Source organism: Rhopilema esculentum, chromosome 11 (assembly GCF_057945365.1).
Source record: "Rhopilema esculentum isolate cy_ngs chromosome 11, ASM5794536v1, whole genome shotgun sequence".
Taxonomy (NCBI): domain Eukaryota; kingdom Metazoa; phylum Cnidaria; class Scyphozoa; order Rhizostomeae; family Rhizostomatidae; genus Rhopilema; species Rhopilema esculentum.
The window spans coordinates 12,781,687-12,795,467 of record NC_142825.1 but is presented as its reverse complement, the minus strand read 5'-3'; the positions used below and the strand labels follow the sequence as shown (position 1 = coordinate 12,795,467).

Below are 13,781 nucleotides of genomic sequence, written 5' to 3'. Positions count from 1 at the left end.
CAAGTTCTATGGCGTGACGTGAATTTCGTTGCTATCATCTATTTTGATTGATATTATTTGCTCATCGACGAGGACATTTTGACAAGGCATGATTGAATTCCCCGTTATACTCACTTCAATCTTAGTTTATATTAGAAGACAAACTAAGTTGGAAAAAAGAGGAGACCAGACAACCTGAACGAAGTCAAACAATCACATGGCTGGGTATATCTATTTGGGCTCGACAATGTACACTTTGGCTAACATAGATTTGATATGCACGTCATCACAAAACTGATAAATTGGCACATCTTATTTCGAAACGTATACAGACAGAGACATGATTTCGCGGCATTTACATTTCATTTTAGGTTTCAAGAGTTGGCGAAATACCACTGAAGGATCTTGGTATATATCAAAGCTTTGTGAAGTTTTTTCAAAACTGGCAAAGAAAAACGATCTGATGACGATGATCACAAAAGTCAACGGTGAAGTATCAAAGCTTTACACTGACAAGGGTTTGAAACAAGTGCCAAATCCATCAATGACATTGACAAAGCTACTATATTTTAACCCCATTCTTGATAGATAACTAAAGTGGATTAGATTCAAGTACGACATATTTTGTATTCTCGACAGTAAGGTTTTACGGCTCGCAGTAACAAACAGATATAAAAGTTTAAATTGCTACAAGTCTATTTTCAACTAAACGACAAAGCAAATGAAAATTAGATAAGGAAAAACGGGAAAATAACACAAAAAAGGAGACAAGTAGAAAAGATCAAGGAAATAGTTTAGAAGATAGGTTAAGCAAAAGCGAAAAATCAGAAAAGTGAAAAATGAATTATTTTTTCTTCCTCTTTCATCCTCTTTTTCATCATTCACGCTTTTTTATCCTATATCTTCCTCTTTTCTCTTCTTTTTTTTCTTTTTAAACTCTTTCTTCTTTCTTACTCTTTCTTTATCTCTCTTCCTCTTACTTCTTATTTCTTCGTATTTTCTCTCTGTTTCTTCATATTGATTCCATTCTCATTTCGTTTATTCCTTTAACATCTTTTCCCCCTCCTTCTCTCTTTTCTCCCAAGAATTCTCAGCCCATCAAGTGAACAAGCTTTTGCTTTCGCGAAGAAGCTTTCAAAATCTTCATTGTGGCATTATTTGTAAATACCTGGTTGCTTTGTGTCGTACTATTTTCCACGTCATTCGATACTTTGATCACTATAAATGCTATTTGCCGTGTTACTTTGACGCTTTATAATATCACTTTAACACTGTATGGATTTTTTACCCCAACCCACCATCATTTCGTTAACTGATTAGTTTGTTTCCTTACATGAGTCAAGTGATGTAATCTTGTTACCCTTTTGTATCGTAGCTATGCTTATCGACGCAGCTTTGATTGATAATTATGAAATGAATCAACATGATTATTAATGATAGATGACCATCATTGGATTAGAACAAACCAAGTTTGATCATTTAGTTAGAATGTTACGACTGTGATTGTAATATCAGATACGTTTACTCTTATGAAACCCGTATGCCCGGAAAAAATTATAACTTAGTGGAATTTTTTAGTTTTTCATTAATTACTAAAAAAAAAATTTAATGATTTTAAATCTAAAAATCAAATAAGTTAAATATAATGATCTAAAAATTATTGAAAAAATTTAAATTTAAATTTTTTTGGTTTAATTTGTAGTATATTGAGTAGCTCCATGTCGTTTAGTGATGTTCCTTCATATCAATATTGCCAAATATTGTTTTCGCAAGATTCACAGAATTGAAAGGACTGTCTTATTCAACACTTTTGGCATCTTCTACTATAGGTAGCTTGTAGATCGTTATAGTTTGTATAAGAGTTTTCAATATTTCAACGAGAACCAAATAAAAGTTGGTAATTACTAATGCGTTTTCCTGAATTTTTTTAGCTGTGAGGCTCATTTTCTTTTATATTAGTAACAGGTAAGCAATGACATTATATTGAGCAACTAGGAAAGTACAAAAAATGAATGTGATGGTTTTATCGATGACAGAGACGCCGAAGAAGGGGGTGTGGGGGTCAACCACCCCTGTTGCCTTTTGATAAGAGGGGCCAACGTGGCCTTTTGATTAAAATACCCTTTAAACTGGACAATTGTAATTCTCAGGAAATTCACATGATATTCTGATTGCAGCCAATTTTCAAGATACCTACAGAAGATCGAAATAAAATGGCAGTTAGTAGAAGGAATAGGTAGAAGCTGGGAGATATCTTTCAAAGGCCCTTTAACTTAAGCCTGCCCCCCCCCCTTTGCTCCTAGCTCCTTAGAACGTTTAACATTAGCTTTGTAAATTAATTGATTCTTATCAATTGCGACATGTTGTGTTCAAAAAATGATGTTTTGCAGAAAAATGATCAGAAAGAAGTTTTCTGTTTTCAAGGAAGGTGAGAAGTTGTTTGGTAATGATTGTCTCCATTGTTTTGGAAATACGGTCAGGTCATTGTTTTTGGTCAGGTCAGACCTGTCCCCATTTTTAGGAGCAGGAAAACGTGGGTTAGTTTCCTCGAGGTTTGGAAGATGAAAAATGAATAGGAGAGCAGGAAAGGTTTGTTAAGGATTGGCGCGAACAGGCTTTGAGAACAATTGCTGGTATACCGTTAGATCCTGTAGATTTAGAGGTATTCAGTAGGAGGAGAGCTTTTGCGGATGAAGAACTTAATGGGCGACAATTGATAAGGATGAAGAGGGTAATAACAAGGTTGTTGCTAGAAGAGGATCCATATTCGTTAATCAACGGATGATTTGCAGAGGTTTTTGAATATTTTGTTGTTGATGCGACGGACAAAAGTAGCTTTTTCATTTTTGATAACTTTGGTGCATAAGTTGCAAGCCAGGACACAAGAAGCTCTGCATTGAGGTGCTTAGGAGTGCTTCCATTTCTTAAATCGGCGATTCTTCCTTCGGACAATTTTGGAACCTTGTGGGTTGAACCATTTAGAAGAGGACTCTTTTGTAATGTAAACAGGGCTAAAAGTTGTAATGTAAACAGGGCTTTAACTCATATTCATGGAAACAATGGGGTGTGAAAGTTCAGTTAGTAAGGATCGAGGAATGAAATCGAGATGGAGAAATGAAAGATTTGTTTATTTATTTGAATTCTCAAATTGTGAGTTCGTTCCATTTATTTTACGTATAGAGATCTCTTAAAAAACCTCTATAATGTGAGCAAAAGAAAGAGTGGAGAGAGTCCCTGTCAGCTTTCTTGCAATGGAAAACTTTGTGAGGAGTTAAAGTTCTCAGGGGCGGACTGTCCGGTCGGGCCATTCGGGCGGATGCTGTGGTTGTGGGTATTAAAATCAATGCAGGAGTAATCTTAAAATTCCCTACATATTGCATATAAACTTGCATAGTCTACAACAGCGTCTCTGTCAAGTCTATTAGCTTTTCAATATTGGTAATTTCAAGGTAAACATCTACCATTGCATGCACTGCTTTAAGTTGTCCTCTCAGATGTTTTTATACAGAAATAAGATTCAAAATGTGTTTTCTCTTCAAGTTTTCTACCAAAAACAACTTTAGGCATCTCTGATGAATGATAACCGAATTATTTTTTTAAGGTTGAGGAGGGTCCTTGTATGCAGTTTGTAATGCTCTTTCCTGGGTGCAAATCACAGTATAGATGAAAGATCATATTCTGTGATTACATTAATTTGCTATTTGCATCTATATCATGATACATTTAGATCTGCGGGGTATAGTTAAGCTACGGAATAATGATAAAATTGCATCAACTCCACTTGTTCTCAAATCACTTTATTTGAGCAGAAGCAGCTCTAGGACCGATCCTTGCAGTACAACTTATTTCCATGTGCTGAAGGCGTTGTTTATCACTATTCTGAGTCGGATCTAACGTGCCAGATACCTTTGGAAATTCAGAAGGGCATCACTGCTAAATCTAGCTCCTTAAAAAATTTGCAATTATTTTGTAATTCCTGCTGAAGGTAGGATACAAATGGGCCTCGCTTAAATGATTCAGGTAAAATGTTAGCAAAATATCAGCATTTTAGTTTTTTAAGACCTTTACATGTACACTGTAAACAATTTTAAACTATTATCAGATATAACAAGGTAAGAAACACAATGATGGTAATCTATATTTACTGTAACACAATTGCTCCCGTGTTCTAGAAATCTCTCACACTCATATATTTCCTGACCAGTGGCGAATCTAGCCTAAAAAATCTGGGGGGGGGCTAGCTGGGGGTCAGCTTTCAATAAAAGGGGCCATCTAGCAGAATGTGGCGTGTTGGCTCAAAATTAGCTACAAGACACCGATTTTTAGCGCCCCCTAGATAAGTATGTCCTTGGTAGAGCTGTATCAAGTCTGTTATCATTTTGCCGAATAGTTTTATTTGTGGCGTAACGAGCAGCTGCGTCCCCTGAAAAAAATAACAAAGAAAAATTGTTGCTGGGGGCCTCAAAAGGTGCGGGACCGTTTGTTATTTAACTAAAGGTAACTTTGGGCCGTTACTCTACTAAGTTTTATCTGTTTAACAATAATGCATCATAAACATTAGATTTCAAAAGAAGACCTATACTTTTAAAAATAAAAGGCTAATAGCTTTGTAAAGTTGATTGATAACATGTTTCCATAGTAGTCATATCTTATATCCAACCTCCATGAGATCAAGCGAATCATTCTGTTACACAGAATTTCAAATCATACAATTTCGATTAGCAATAGTAGATTGCCAACGTATACTGGAAAAATATTGGTATTTCACTGCGCTGTCTTCCGGAGTGAAAAGGGTTTTCAGTGGGATGTGGAGAATCTTGGTTTGGGTTTACCCGGTGCACCCCACACCAAGAAGGTGTATCTTCGTCATAATACATAATAAATATAGAATTCAAATGATTTTCAAGAATTATTTTTTCTTAGTAACTGAAGAAGGAAGACAAAATTTCATTAATGTTCACCTTGGTTACAAAGCAAAACGCTTACCAGAACCCATAGCTTTTTAAATAAATGCAATAAAGAACGCATTGAGCAAAATAAAAAGAGAGCAACCCTAACAAAGGCAAAAAATTATTTAACAGCTTTTGGAAGAAAACATTGAATTTTCATAGAAACTTTTGAAAAACTAGGGGGACCAAAGAAGGGGTAAAGAACATTACTGGGGAGGGGGCCATTCGTAGAAACGCCACTGGTCCTGACATGTGATTAAGTCACGTCTTCACACTACACACTGCCTATGGGAGTTTAGCAAGGTCTTGAGTTCATATTCACTGCACAATTTGAAATTAAATTTATCAGTATACAAGACATCCTCTTTTATTTTTTAAATGATTGAATGATTAGAATTGGCTACTTCTATTGGACTCTTAAAGCCCTTTGTAGGAGCTAATTTTGACTGGTTTTTCTTGTTTGCTGGTGAGCTCAATAAGTTTCATCATAATTGACAATCATCTCACCCATTTGCGATTCATGATTTAAACTGACTTTATCTTGTTCGAAAAGAATGGTTTAACGGTTTTCCAAAATGTTATATTATCATTTAAGATTTTAAGGTTTTGTTTTACCGTACTTATAACTTTTTGCCTCATGCTGAAGCTATATGCATTTGTTTCGTTGGGCTTCACAAGCCCTTTTAATGGCTTTCTCCATATATCTGTTACAAAGTTTGAACCGTAGCATTCTAACTTTTGAATATGAAACGAAATGGGGAAACACAGCATATTGAAGTTATTTTCGTTTGACACTCCTGAGAGCATAAAATTCGCAAGGAGGAGAGTAAAGGAGAAAATGTCATCCAGGCCTGTATTGAAATTGGCGTATGAAGAATAAAGATGCAGTTGATTAATTGTTTGTTTCTTTAACCAATCAGCGGCCGCTAACGTCTCACCTAGTTCGAGATTCCAAGAGAAAAAAACAATTTTTTCAGAAATTAGCTGGCTGTTCTCTTTTGAAGCAGTCAGCGGCCTTAGAAAACACAAAAGAATAGCCACTTAATAAACTGAAACAACAATTAAATCATCTTCAACTTTTAAAATAGAGAAAGCGTCAGATAATAAAAGTTTGTGTTATGGAGAAAAAATGACAATTATACAAAAATCAGAAAAAGACAAAATAGGACATTGGTAAATTCCAAATTTAATTCAATTCGATATTTTGACTACAATAGTGAAAACCCTCTTGCAAAAGACAATTATCTATAGGAGCTGACTGGTCATGTCCTACATGACGTTACGAATAACTCATTCCTTGCTTCTGCAGAAAAGTATGGATAAGGCGATATCCTGAAAAAGTGATAGCAATAGTATTCCAAGTAATCTAGCTTTGCCACGAAATATTCAGGCTACGTTAAAGCTAATCAAATAATATCAATCTATCATTAATAATCATGTTTATACAAAAGGTGCAATAAAAACATTAAAAAGACCTACAACATTACATCAACTGATTAAGGTAAAAAACAAAGTTAATTAATGAACAGAAAAATATATTCGCAAAATGACAAAGCAAATTGCATGATGATATCAAAGTTTTGAGTCACTAAGCAAAGATGCAAGCTGTAAAACAACCAAACATTTGTTATTTAAGCTAGAAAGGGGCTTTCAGTTCCTAAAGGCCTAGGACGTCCAGTCCCTGGTCCATTTTATTGACTAGCATCATAAGGAGGGTTACCTGGATCACTTCATGGTCTGTACCGATGTATTTCTCGGCTCAGATTTTAGATGTCAGAGGAAAAAAGAAAAATGCAAGAGCATTAATGAAGAAGAAAAGGAGGAAGAAGTAAGAAAAAAGGACGGAAAGACAAAGAATGCGAGGAAGAAATAGAGCGAAAGTGTATTAGAAAGAAGTAAAAGAAAAAGAAGAAAAAGGGGGGAAAAGTGAAGAAAGGAGAAGATAGAAGAAAAAGGAAACAGAAGTGAGAGGAGAAAACAAGGAGAAAGAAGGAAATTGGAATAGAAAGTAGAAAGAAGAAGAATTAGGGAGAACATAAAGCAAGAAGCTAAGGAATACAAAGAAAAAGAAAGAGGAAGAAAGAAGAAGAAAAAGGAAGAAGAAGAAAATAGTTCGGTTTTTTGTTCAAAATCCATTCTGTTTTCCCTCTTTTATATATTCATTATCATTTTCGTTTCCTTCCCCCCTTTTCCCTGTTTCTTTTCATTCGCTTTGCCGTTTTTGTGTAAAGATAGAGAAAGAATTCAATATTCAACCTAAATTCAAAGTTTTTACCTCTTGCATTTCACTTCAAATCTGCTTAAAAATGAGAATATATCAATCTGTTCCTGTGTGTTACAAAACCTATTGTTTATAATATTTACGAACCGGGTTAAGAAATTCTAGCAATTTCAACTTGTATCTCTTCCATTGCTTCAAGTCTATTGAAAAAATCGCTTTACATTTGTCGCTGCGAGCCATTAAACCTTACTGTTGATAATACAGATAATGTTGTACTTGAATCTAATCCACTTTTATTATCTACCATGAATCGGGTTAAAAAATAGTAGCTTTCTCAATGTCATTGATGGATTTGGCACTTGTTTAAAACCCTCGTCAGTGTAAAACTTTGAAACTTCATCATTGACCTTTGTGATCATCGTCATCAGATCAAAATCTTTTGCCAGATCTGCAAAAACTTCACAAAGCTTTGAAATATACCAAGATCCTTCAGTGGTGTTTCGCCAACTCTTGAAACCTAAAATAATGTGTTCAAAAACGGTTTTTAAACGGTCATGGTATACCAACATTTAATTGATTGTGTTTTGCAAACAAACCAGTCAATTTATAGAAGTATATATGAGGTGAGAAGCATATATAATTCAACAAAAGTGTACCATTGCCTGTCTGAACAATCATTTACAAGTCATGCGAATATGTAATTTTAAAAATGTTCATGCTAAGTAATAAAGATTGATGTTAACCAGTAGATGTTAGCATGTAAACAGAAGTGAAGGTACTCTGAAATATGACAGTTCTAAGCCAATGCCCACACGTAAGAATTTGGGAGGGTTGGGAGGAATTTCCCAGGAGCCCACCCACCTAATCATGAAATTTTTCTACATTTTAGGTTCAATTCAAGCACTTCTATCTTTATCAAGCAATGATAATCAGGCAAGATTCATACTAAGCCCCCTAAATTATCAGCATCTGCTACACCCATGCCACCAGGAACCATCCTCTTTACTGAAGCTGAATTATTACCTTTTTCAATAAGCAAATATCAGCACATATGATAAAAATCTTTGAACAAGGTCTTTGCTCCATTAGCCTTGTTTCTATATTTGCATTGATTAATTGCATGTATTATATTTGCATGTATTTGATGAAACTAATTTTTGCTACACCCTTAAAATTGCACTTGAGCCAGTACTTTTTTGTTTTTTTGCATAAAATAATGTTTCATATATTCAGCATTTGGAATTAAAAACATTTGGATTTTGGTTTTCAAGGAATTAAGAAACTGGCTATATCAATTTATGATGACATCCTACTTCTATCTAAAGAATTTAGGAATTTGAACGAACGAACAAACAAAGAATATCGTTTTCAGGCTACATAGTCAAATTAATTTTAAAATTATTCCAAAAAGCCTTTAATTCCAAAATGACATTATGAAAAATTGGGGTAGTTTAGATTTTGACATTGCAAGGGGGGGGGAAGGTATGAATCTATGAAAATTACTATATCAAAAATAACATACAGAGTTAATGAAAAAACCTGTACAAACCAACAAAGTCACGAGAGAGAGGGTTTAGAGGCTCATTTTGTGCTCATTAGGAACTCAGGACATCTGCACATTTAGGTTTTGTGATCTTCTAGAATATTGGAGGGCCCAGGCCCCTGCCCCCTCTTATTACCCTCTGCTATTGAGCACAATTTAAACAGTAAAGGCAGGCATACCTGGAGGAGTAGAGTATCCAATAAAGACATCACAAAGCATTGGCACTTTTGCTTGATGTTGCTCTTGCAAACCATCTGACACAATATTATTTTGTTCAGGCATTCCCTTGTCTGTAAAGATTCCGCGGCAACATTGTAAAAAGAAAAGCTTTGGCTTGTCAATTAAAGAAGAGCAATTTTCTCCATTAAAAGCCTGGATCATGTCATCTACTGGGAAACTCTTGCCATCAACACCACAAATTTCATCCTTGTTTGTGTTAATATCTTGCTTTCCATGACTCAAAATACATGTAACAAAGGAGTCATATTGAGAATGGTTGCTCTTTGACCATTCTGAAAGTATATTCCACATTTCTAAAGCTTTTTTGTTTCTGTGAATCTTGACATCGAAACCCAGCCATTTGAAAACTTCTTTAAGATTCTTTTCGTCAACTTCTGAACCATCACGGTCATCGTACCCTTTCTTCATGTCTTTTCTTGATTCACGAAAATCTACATTATTGATAATTAGGCAAATGCCTTTAGGGGAACTGGTCATTTTGTACCGTTTGACTGGAGCTTCTGTTTCACCTCCACAAAAATTTTGGGAATTCTTTACTTCTTGTGTATCTGTCCCTTTTTCCTGGATAGGACTCTTAACATTTCCACTGCCAGCAACAGTTTGATATTCACCTTTTTCAGACTTTAAAGGCTGGTATTGGTCTTCAACTCTATTTGAAGCTTTCATACTTTCATATGGCAGATCTGCATCAAACAACACAGCCACAACAGTAAATCAAAATCATTTGTATTTTTTCATTAATCTATGTTAAAAATCTAAAAATCTATGTTCACTTACATCTATCTATGACCCACTCTAGTCATATAAACTATAGATTAGCAAAAATGGCATGAAAAATTCATGTATCGCAACCAAAAATGCTCACAAACATTAATGAATATGTTCTCGACCAAAGAGATGCTCTCCTCAAGTTAGTTTTCAAACTACTAGAAATTCTAGTATGTGCAAATTAGACATAACTTTTTTGATATATTCTAGTTAACATTAACTACTTCTGTATTAGACTTATCATTTGCTACAATTTTATTCACATTTAGACTTGCACTCATCATTTGTACAGTTTTATTTCTATGCTTAATTGTGCATGTATGTTTAACTTGAAATAAACCAGTGTGGAATCCATGTAGCTTACGCCAGAGATATCTGGCATGGACTAACGATTTCCCATTGTCTTTCTATTGATTATTGGCATATGTCCAACGTGAGCTTCACATGGATTCTACCCTGGCAAATAAATAATGAAATGAAAAATGACAAGAAGAGAATAGTTAAAAGCACTAATGAAATTCCCTTGTGAAATATACGCATCATTTTTGCTCAAAGTAACTCACTCTAAAATTACACTTCATTTTATAATATTTATATAATAAGAGGGAAAAAATTCTCTGATCCGGGCAATTTTTATCTTCACATTTGGAAAAAATGGATCATAGAATTGGAATCTTCATGTTAAAATTAGTCTGTGCTGAAAATTTCAAGTTGTTTAGGCCATCAGGCTGTAAATTTCCCCTTTTCAAAATTTAGCTTTTCCTAAACATTCAATGGAATTTGTTGATGTAGTGAAATTTTTTCACTGAAGCAGCAAATTACGATCAAATCTATAGAAATATCTAAATATTCAAAACAAAGTAACTCGCGACTGAACGGTCCAAACAACATGAATTTTTCAGTATAAACTAATTTAGAGAGGAAGATTTCAATTCTGAAGTCCATTTTTGAGAAAGATCTGTAGATAGCGAGATGCAGAATCACTGACATAATCCGTTCATCCCAGAACGGAGGATTATGTTGGGATTTACCAAGTTATCAAATTTCATAAGAATAAATTTTGGCACATGTAATATGTTTGCCTAGGACCTAGAAACATAACAACATGCTTCATTGTTTTATTAGGGACCCCAGTCTACAGAGGGAGGTAGTTCTCGACAAGATCTTGTTTATGCAAGTGCAAATACAAATGTGTGCATGTGTGCAGGAGTGTTAACAAAGTGTGCAATGTGTGCACACTGTTCAGTTTTGATCCAAAGTGTGCAGCATGCTTCTGATGGGCAAAGTATTTGTCAATTTGTCTCACAATGTGTGCACAGTAATTATTTCCTGCAAAAGCACTTTAAAGAGTTCCACAAAATTTTGACTTTAGAATATATCTAAGCATGGGATCAGTCATATATTTTGTATGATTAAAATTCAATTATTTTGACCCACCTCCTCCGTACTTAGCCAAACTTCTAGGTGGGGGTGTGAATCTCCTAACAGTGCACACAGTCAGTTGATTGTAACATAATTCAGTCCACATAATGATCTCTACAGAGTAAATTCTTGATCCTATAATCATGCTTGAGCACAAGTCAGATACTATAGTTTCCCAAATAATCTCAGTTTCTTTGATTCAGACCTTTTTATTACCTTTGATGTTAGTAAGGCCTCTTCTTAACAGCCCACGCTTAGAAAATTGACAATAAACCTAACACTGTAGTTTCTCAGAGAATTGGAATATATGATTTTTAATTCTAGGCATCAATGGCTTTACGGCAAGGATAGCTCATTTTAAAATATCAAATCAAAATACTGAAATATGAAATGACTCCAGGGCCATTCTGTGGTAATCTATAGGGTGTGGCCTTTAAAAATTTTCCTGGGGGGTACCCCCAGACCCCCCTTCTTTTAACCTCACAAAGCTTTGAGATTTCATTGAGCAATCCTGAAAAGTGTGCCTCATATTTCATTCAATACACCAATTCGACTTACAACCTCTTTTTGACATTTCTCAATATACAACCTTTTTAAGCTCAGATTTGGTTTTATCATCATAATTTCAGGCTGGATACAATTTTTCACATTTTTTTTGCTTGTATTTTAGATTTTGCATAGAAATGAAGTTTGAAAACTTGTAAGGGATTTGACCGCAAAAATCGTTCCAGGGGAAACTTTACCCACCTAGTCGCCAATCACTGTCAAATCCCTTATAAAATGTTTATCTTTATGTTGTCATTAAATCAATATTGTGAGCAATACCATAGTGAAAATTTCCAAGTAGACCAAAACCATTCCTCTCAATCCAAATCTGAGGTAAAAATTTGTATATACAAAAGAATTTGAAGAATTTTTTTCAAATTGAGGCCGTAAGTCAAATTGGTGTGTGCATTTGCATGCCAGAGTTTTTAAATCAGGAGTATCATCTAGAGAAACTCAATCTGCTCACAAAATGCACATAGCAAAAGCAGTACATGTTCTCTAATTTAGTTATTGACAACAACTTTTTCAGCTTGTGACAATCAGATGGTTCTGATGCTGACCAACACAAGTTAAAGTTGTTTTATGAATATAAAAATCCCAATTCATCAGCATTTCAAATTTCAAAGAAAATGTTGTTTAGGCCAAGATAGGAAAAAAGCAACGTTTAAAAAAGGGTGATCTTAAAAAACTTTCCAGTATCCAGAAAATTCGTGTGCAGCCCAATGTTTTTGTGTGCATTAGACAAGCCTCTGAAAAAATCCTGTGTGTGCACATGCAACACTCTGCAGACTGGTAGGGACCTTTTGAAAGTATGTATAATTGAAAAGTATACAGCGCGGTTTAGGTAAGTAGAGAAACGGAACGAGAACATATATCTGGGTCCTACCTTTCTCGCTCTTTTCGCAAATTTCTCCTGAAACATTCCTTTCCCTTGGAAGAATTGACTGAAGACCACTTTTTGTACACTCGTTTGAGATTGCTTTGTACACTGATTTCGTGGCTTTGTTTTTCTGCAAGAAAGCTAAAAGTTCCTTGAATGAGGCATCATCAGCTGACTGTAAACAGCTAAACAATTCAAACGCGGCAGAACTTTTTCCATTGTTCTGCATTTCGCATTTGATCCTTTGAACGTCCATATCGTCTAAATAGATGTCCATCTTAGCAAGGAGGCCTAGCAACATGCCTTCCGTTACACGTGATATCAGCTTACTCTTATGTGTTTTTAAAATCATTCTCAGTTCTGTTTTCATCTTCACAGTGACAGTGCATTCAAGATATAAGAATCACATTTGATTTTGCCAGCAAATGATTTCTACTCTTCAGTCAGGCCCCAGTTCGGAATTCCGAGAACTGTTTCGTTTTCATAAGCTGATTTTGAAAGCGAGTCTCGGCTATCAACTAAGAATCAAATTGAGAAGAGAACATTTCCTTTGTCATCATCATCATCATTAGCCTGTCACACCACTGCTGGAGGGTGGCCTCCACATCTTTCTCCACTCATCACGGTTTTGGGCACTCTGGGTCCACGTGCTGCCTGCCTTCTGCTCGATCTCATCTCTCCATCTTCTCTTTGGTCTTCCCTTTCCTCTCTTCCTGTCCCACGGAGTCCATTCTGTCGTTTTCTTAGCCCATTCGTGGTTCTTCATTCGTGCTACATGTCCTGCCCACTTGCCTTTGACTTCAATCACTTTGTATTTCCTTTGTATCTTGACATTATAGGTTGTTACATACTCTTTAGCTTGATTTCCATTAGGAGTTAATCAGAACAGGAAATGTTCCGACCAGTTTGCTCCCCCCCCCCCCCTTCTGGCCAAACCAGTGATGGAAATTCAGGCTTCCACTTGGGGGGGGGGCCAGGCCCACGATTTTCCGACAAGAAAACATCTTGGATCATGTCTAACTTTAAGGAAACTGCATATTTTGATCATTTGAAATAGGTCATTTTTGGGCGGGAACCTCAAGAAATCTTTACTGACCACGCCATAATTAAGTAACAAGAAGAATAGTCTATTTATGGTATTTGATATTAAGTTCGATCATCGATTTCTCAACTAAGGCAATTGATGATACATAAAATGAGGTCGACCGATTACAGTATTTACAAGTCGTTCAT

At 35.3% G+C, this 13,781-nt stretch overlaps 2 protein-coding genes across 3 annotated transcripts in view; one reads left to right on the top strand and one right to left on the bottom strand.

Annotated features, from left to right (window-relative positions):
- LOC135693994 (polyubiquitin-C) overlaps window positions 1-5,853 on the top strand; it is a 31,256-nt gene extending 25,403 nt beyond the window's left edge. For both annotated transcript variants that reach the window (XM_089111121.1, XM_065212617.2), the window contains exon 22: window positions 351-5,853. In XM_089111121.1, coding sequence (XP_088967247.1) covers window positions 351-443 — 93 coding nt within the window. In that variant the 3' untranslated portion in view covers window positions 444-5,853. The remainder of the gene's footprint in view (window positions 1-350) is intronic.
- A 430-nt stretch (window positions 5,854-6,283) lies between these two features.
- Window positions 6,284-13,362, bottom strand: LOC135693995 (caspase-3-like). Its single transcript, XM_065212619.2, has 3 exons — window positions 12,555-13,362; window positions 8,872-9,615; window positions 6,284-7,666 (listed from the first exon to the last, which is right to left on the bottom strand). Exons 1-3 carry the CDS (start codon window positions 12,916-12,918, stop codon window positions 7,446-7,448), a joined length of 1,329 nt encoding a protein of 442 aa, XP_065068691.2. The 5' UTR covers window positions 12,919-13,362; the 3' UTR covers window positions 6,284-7,445.
- Between the last annotated feature and the right edge of the window lie 419 nt (window positions 13,363-13,781).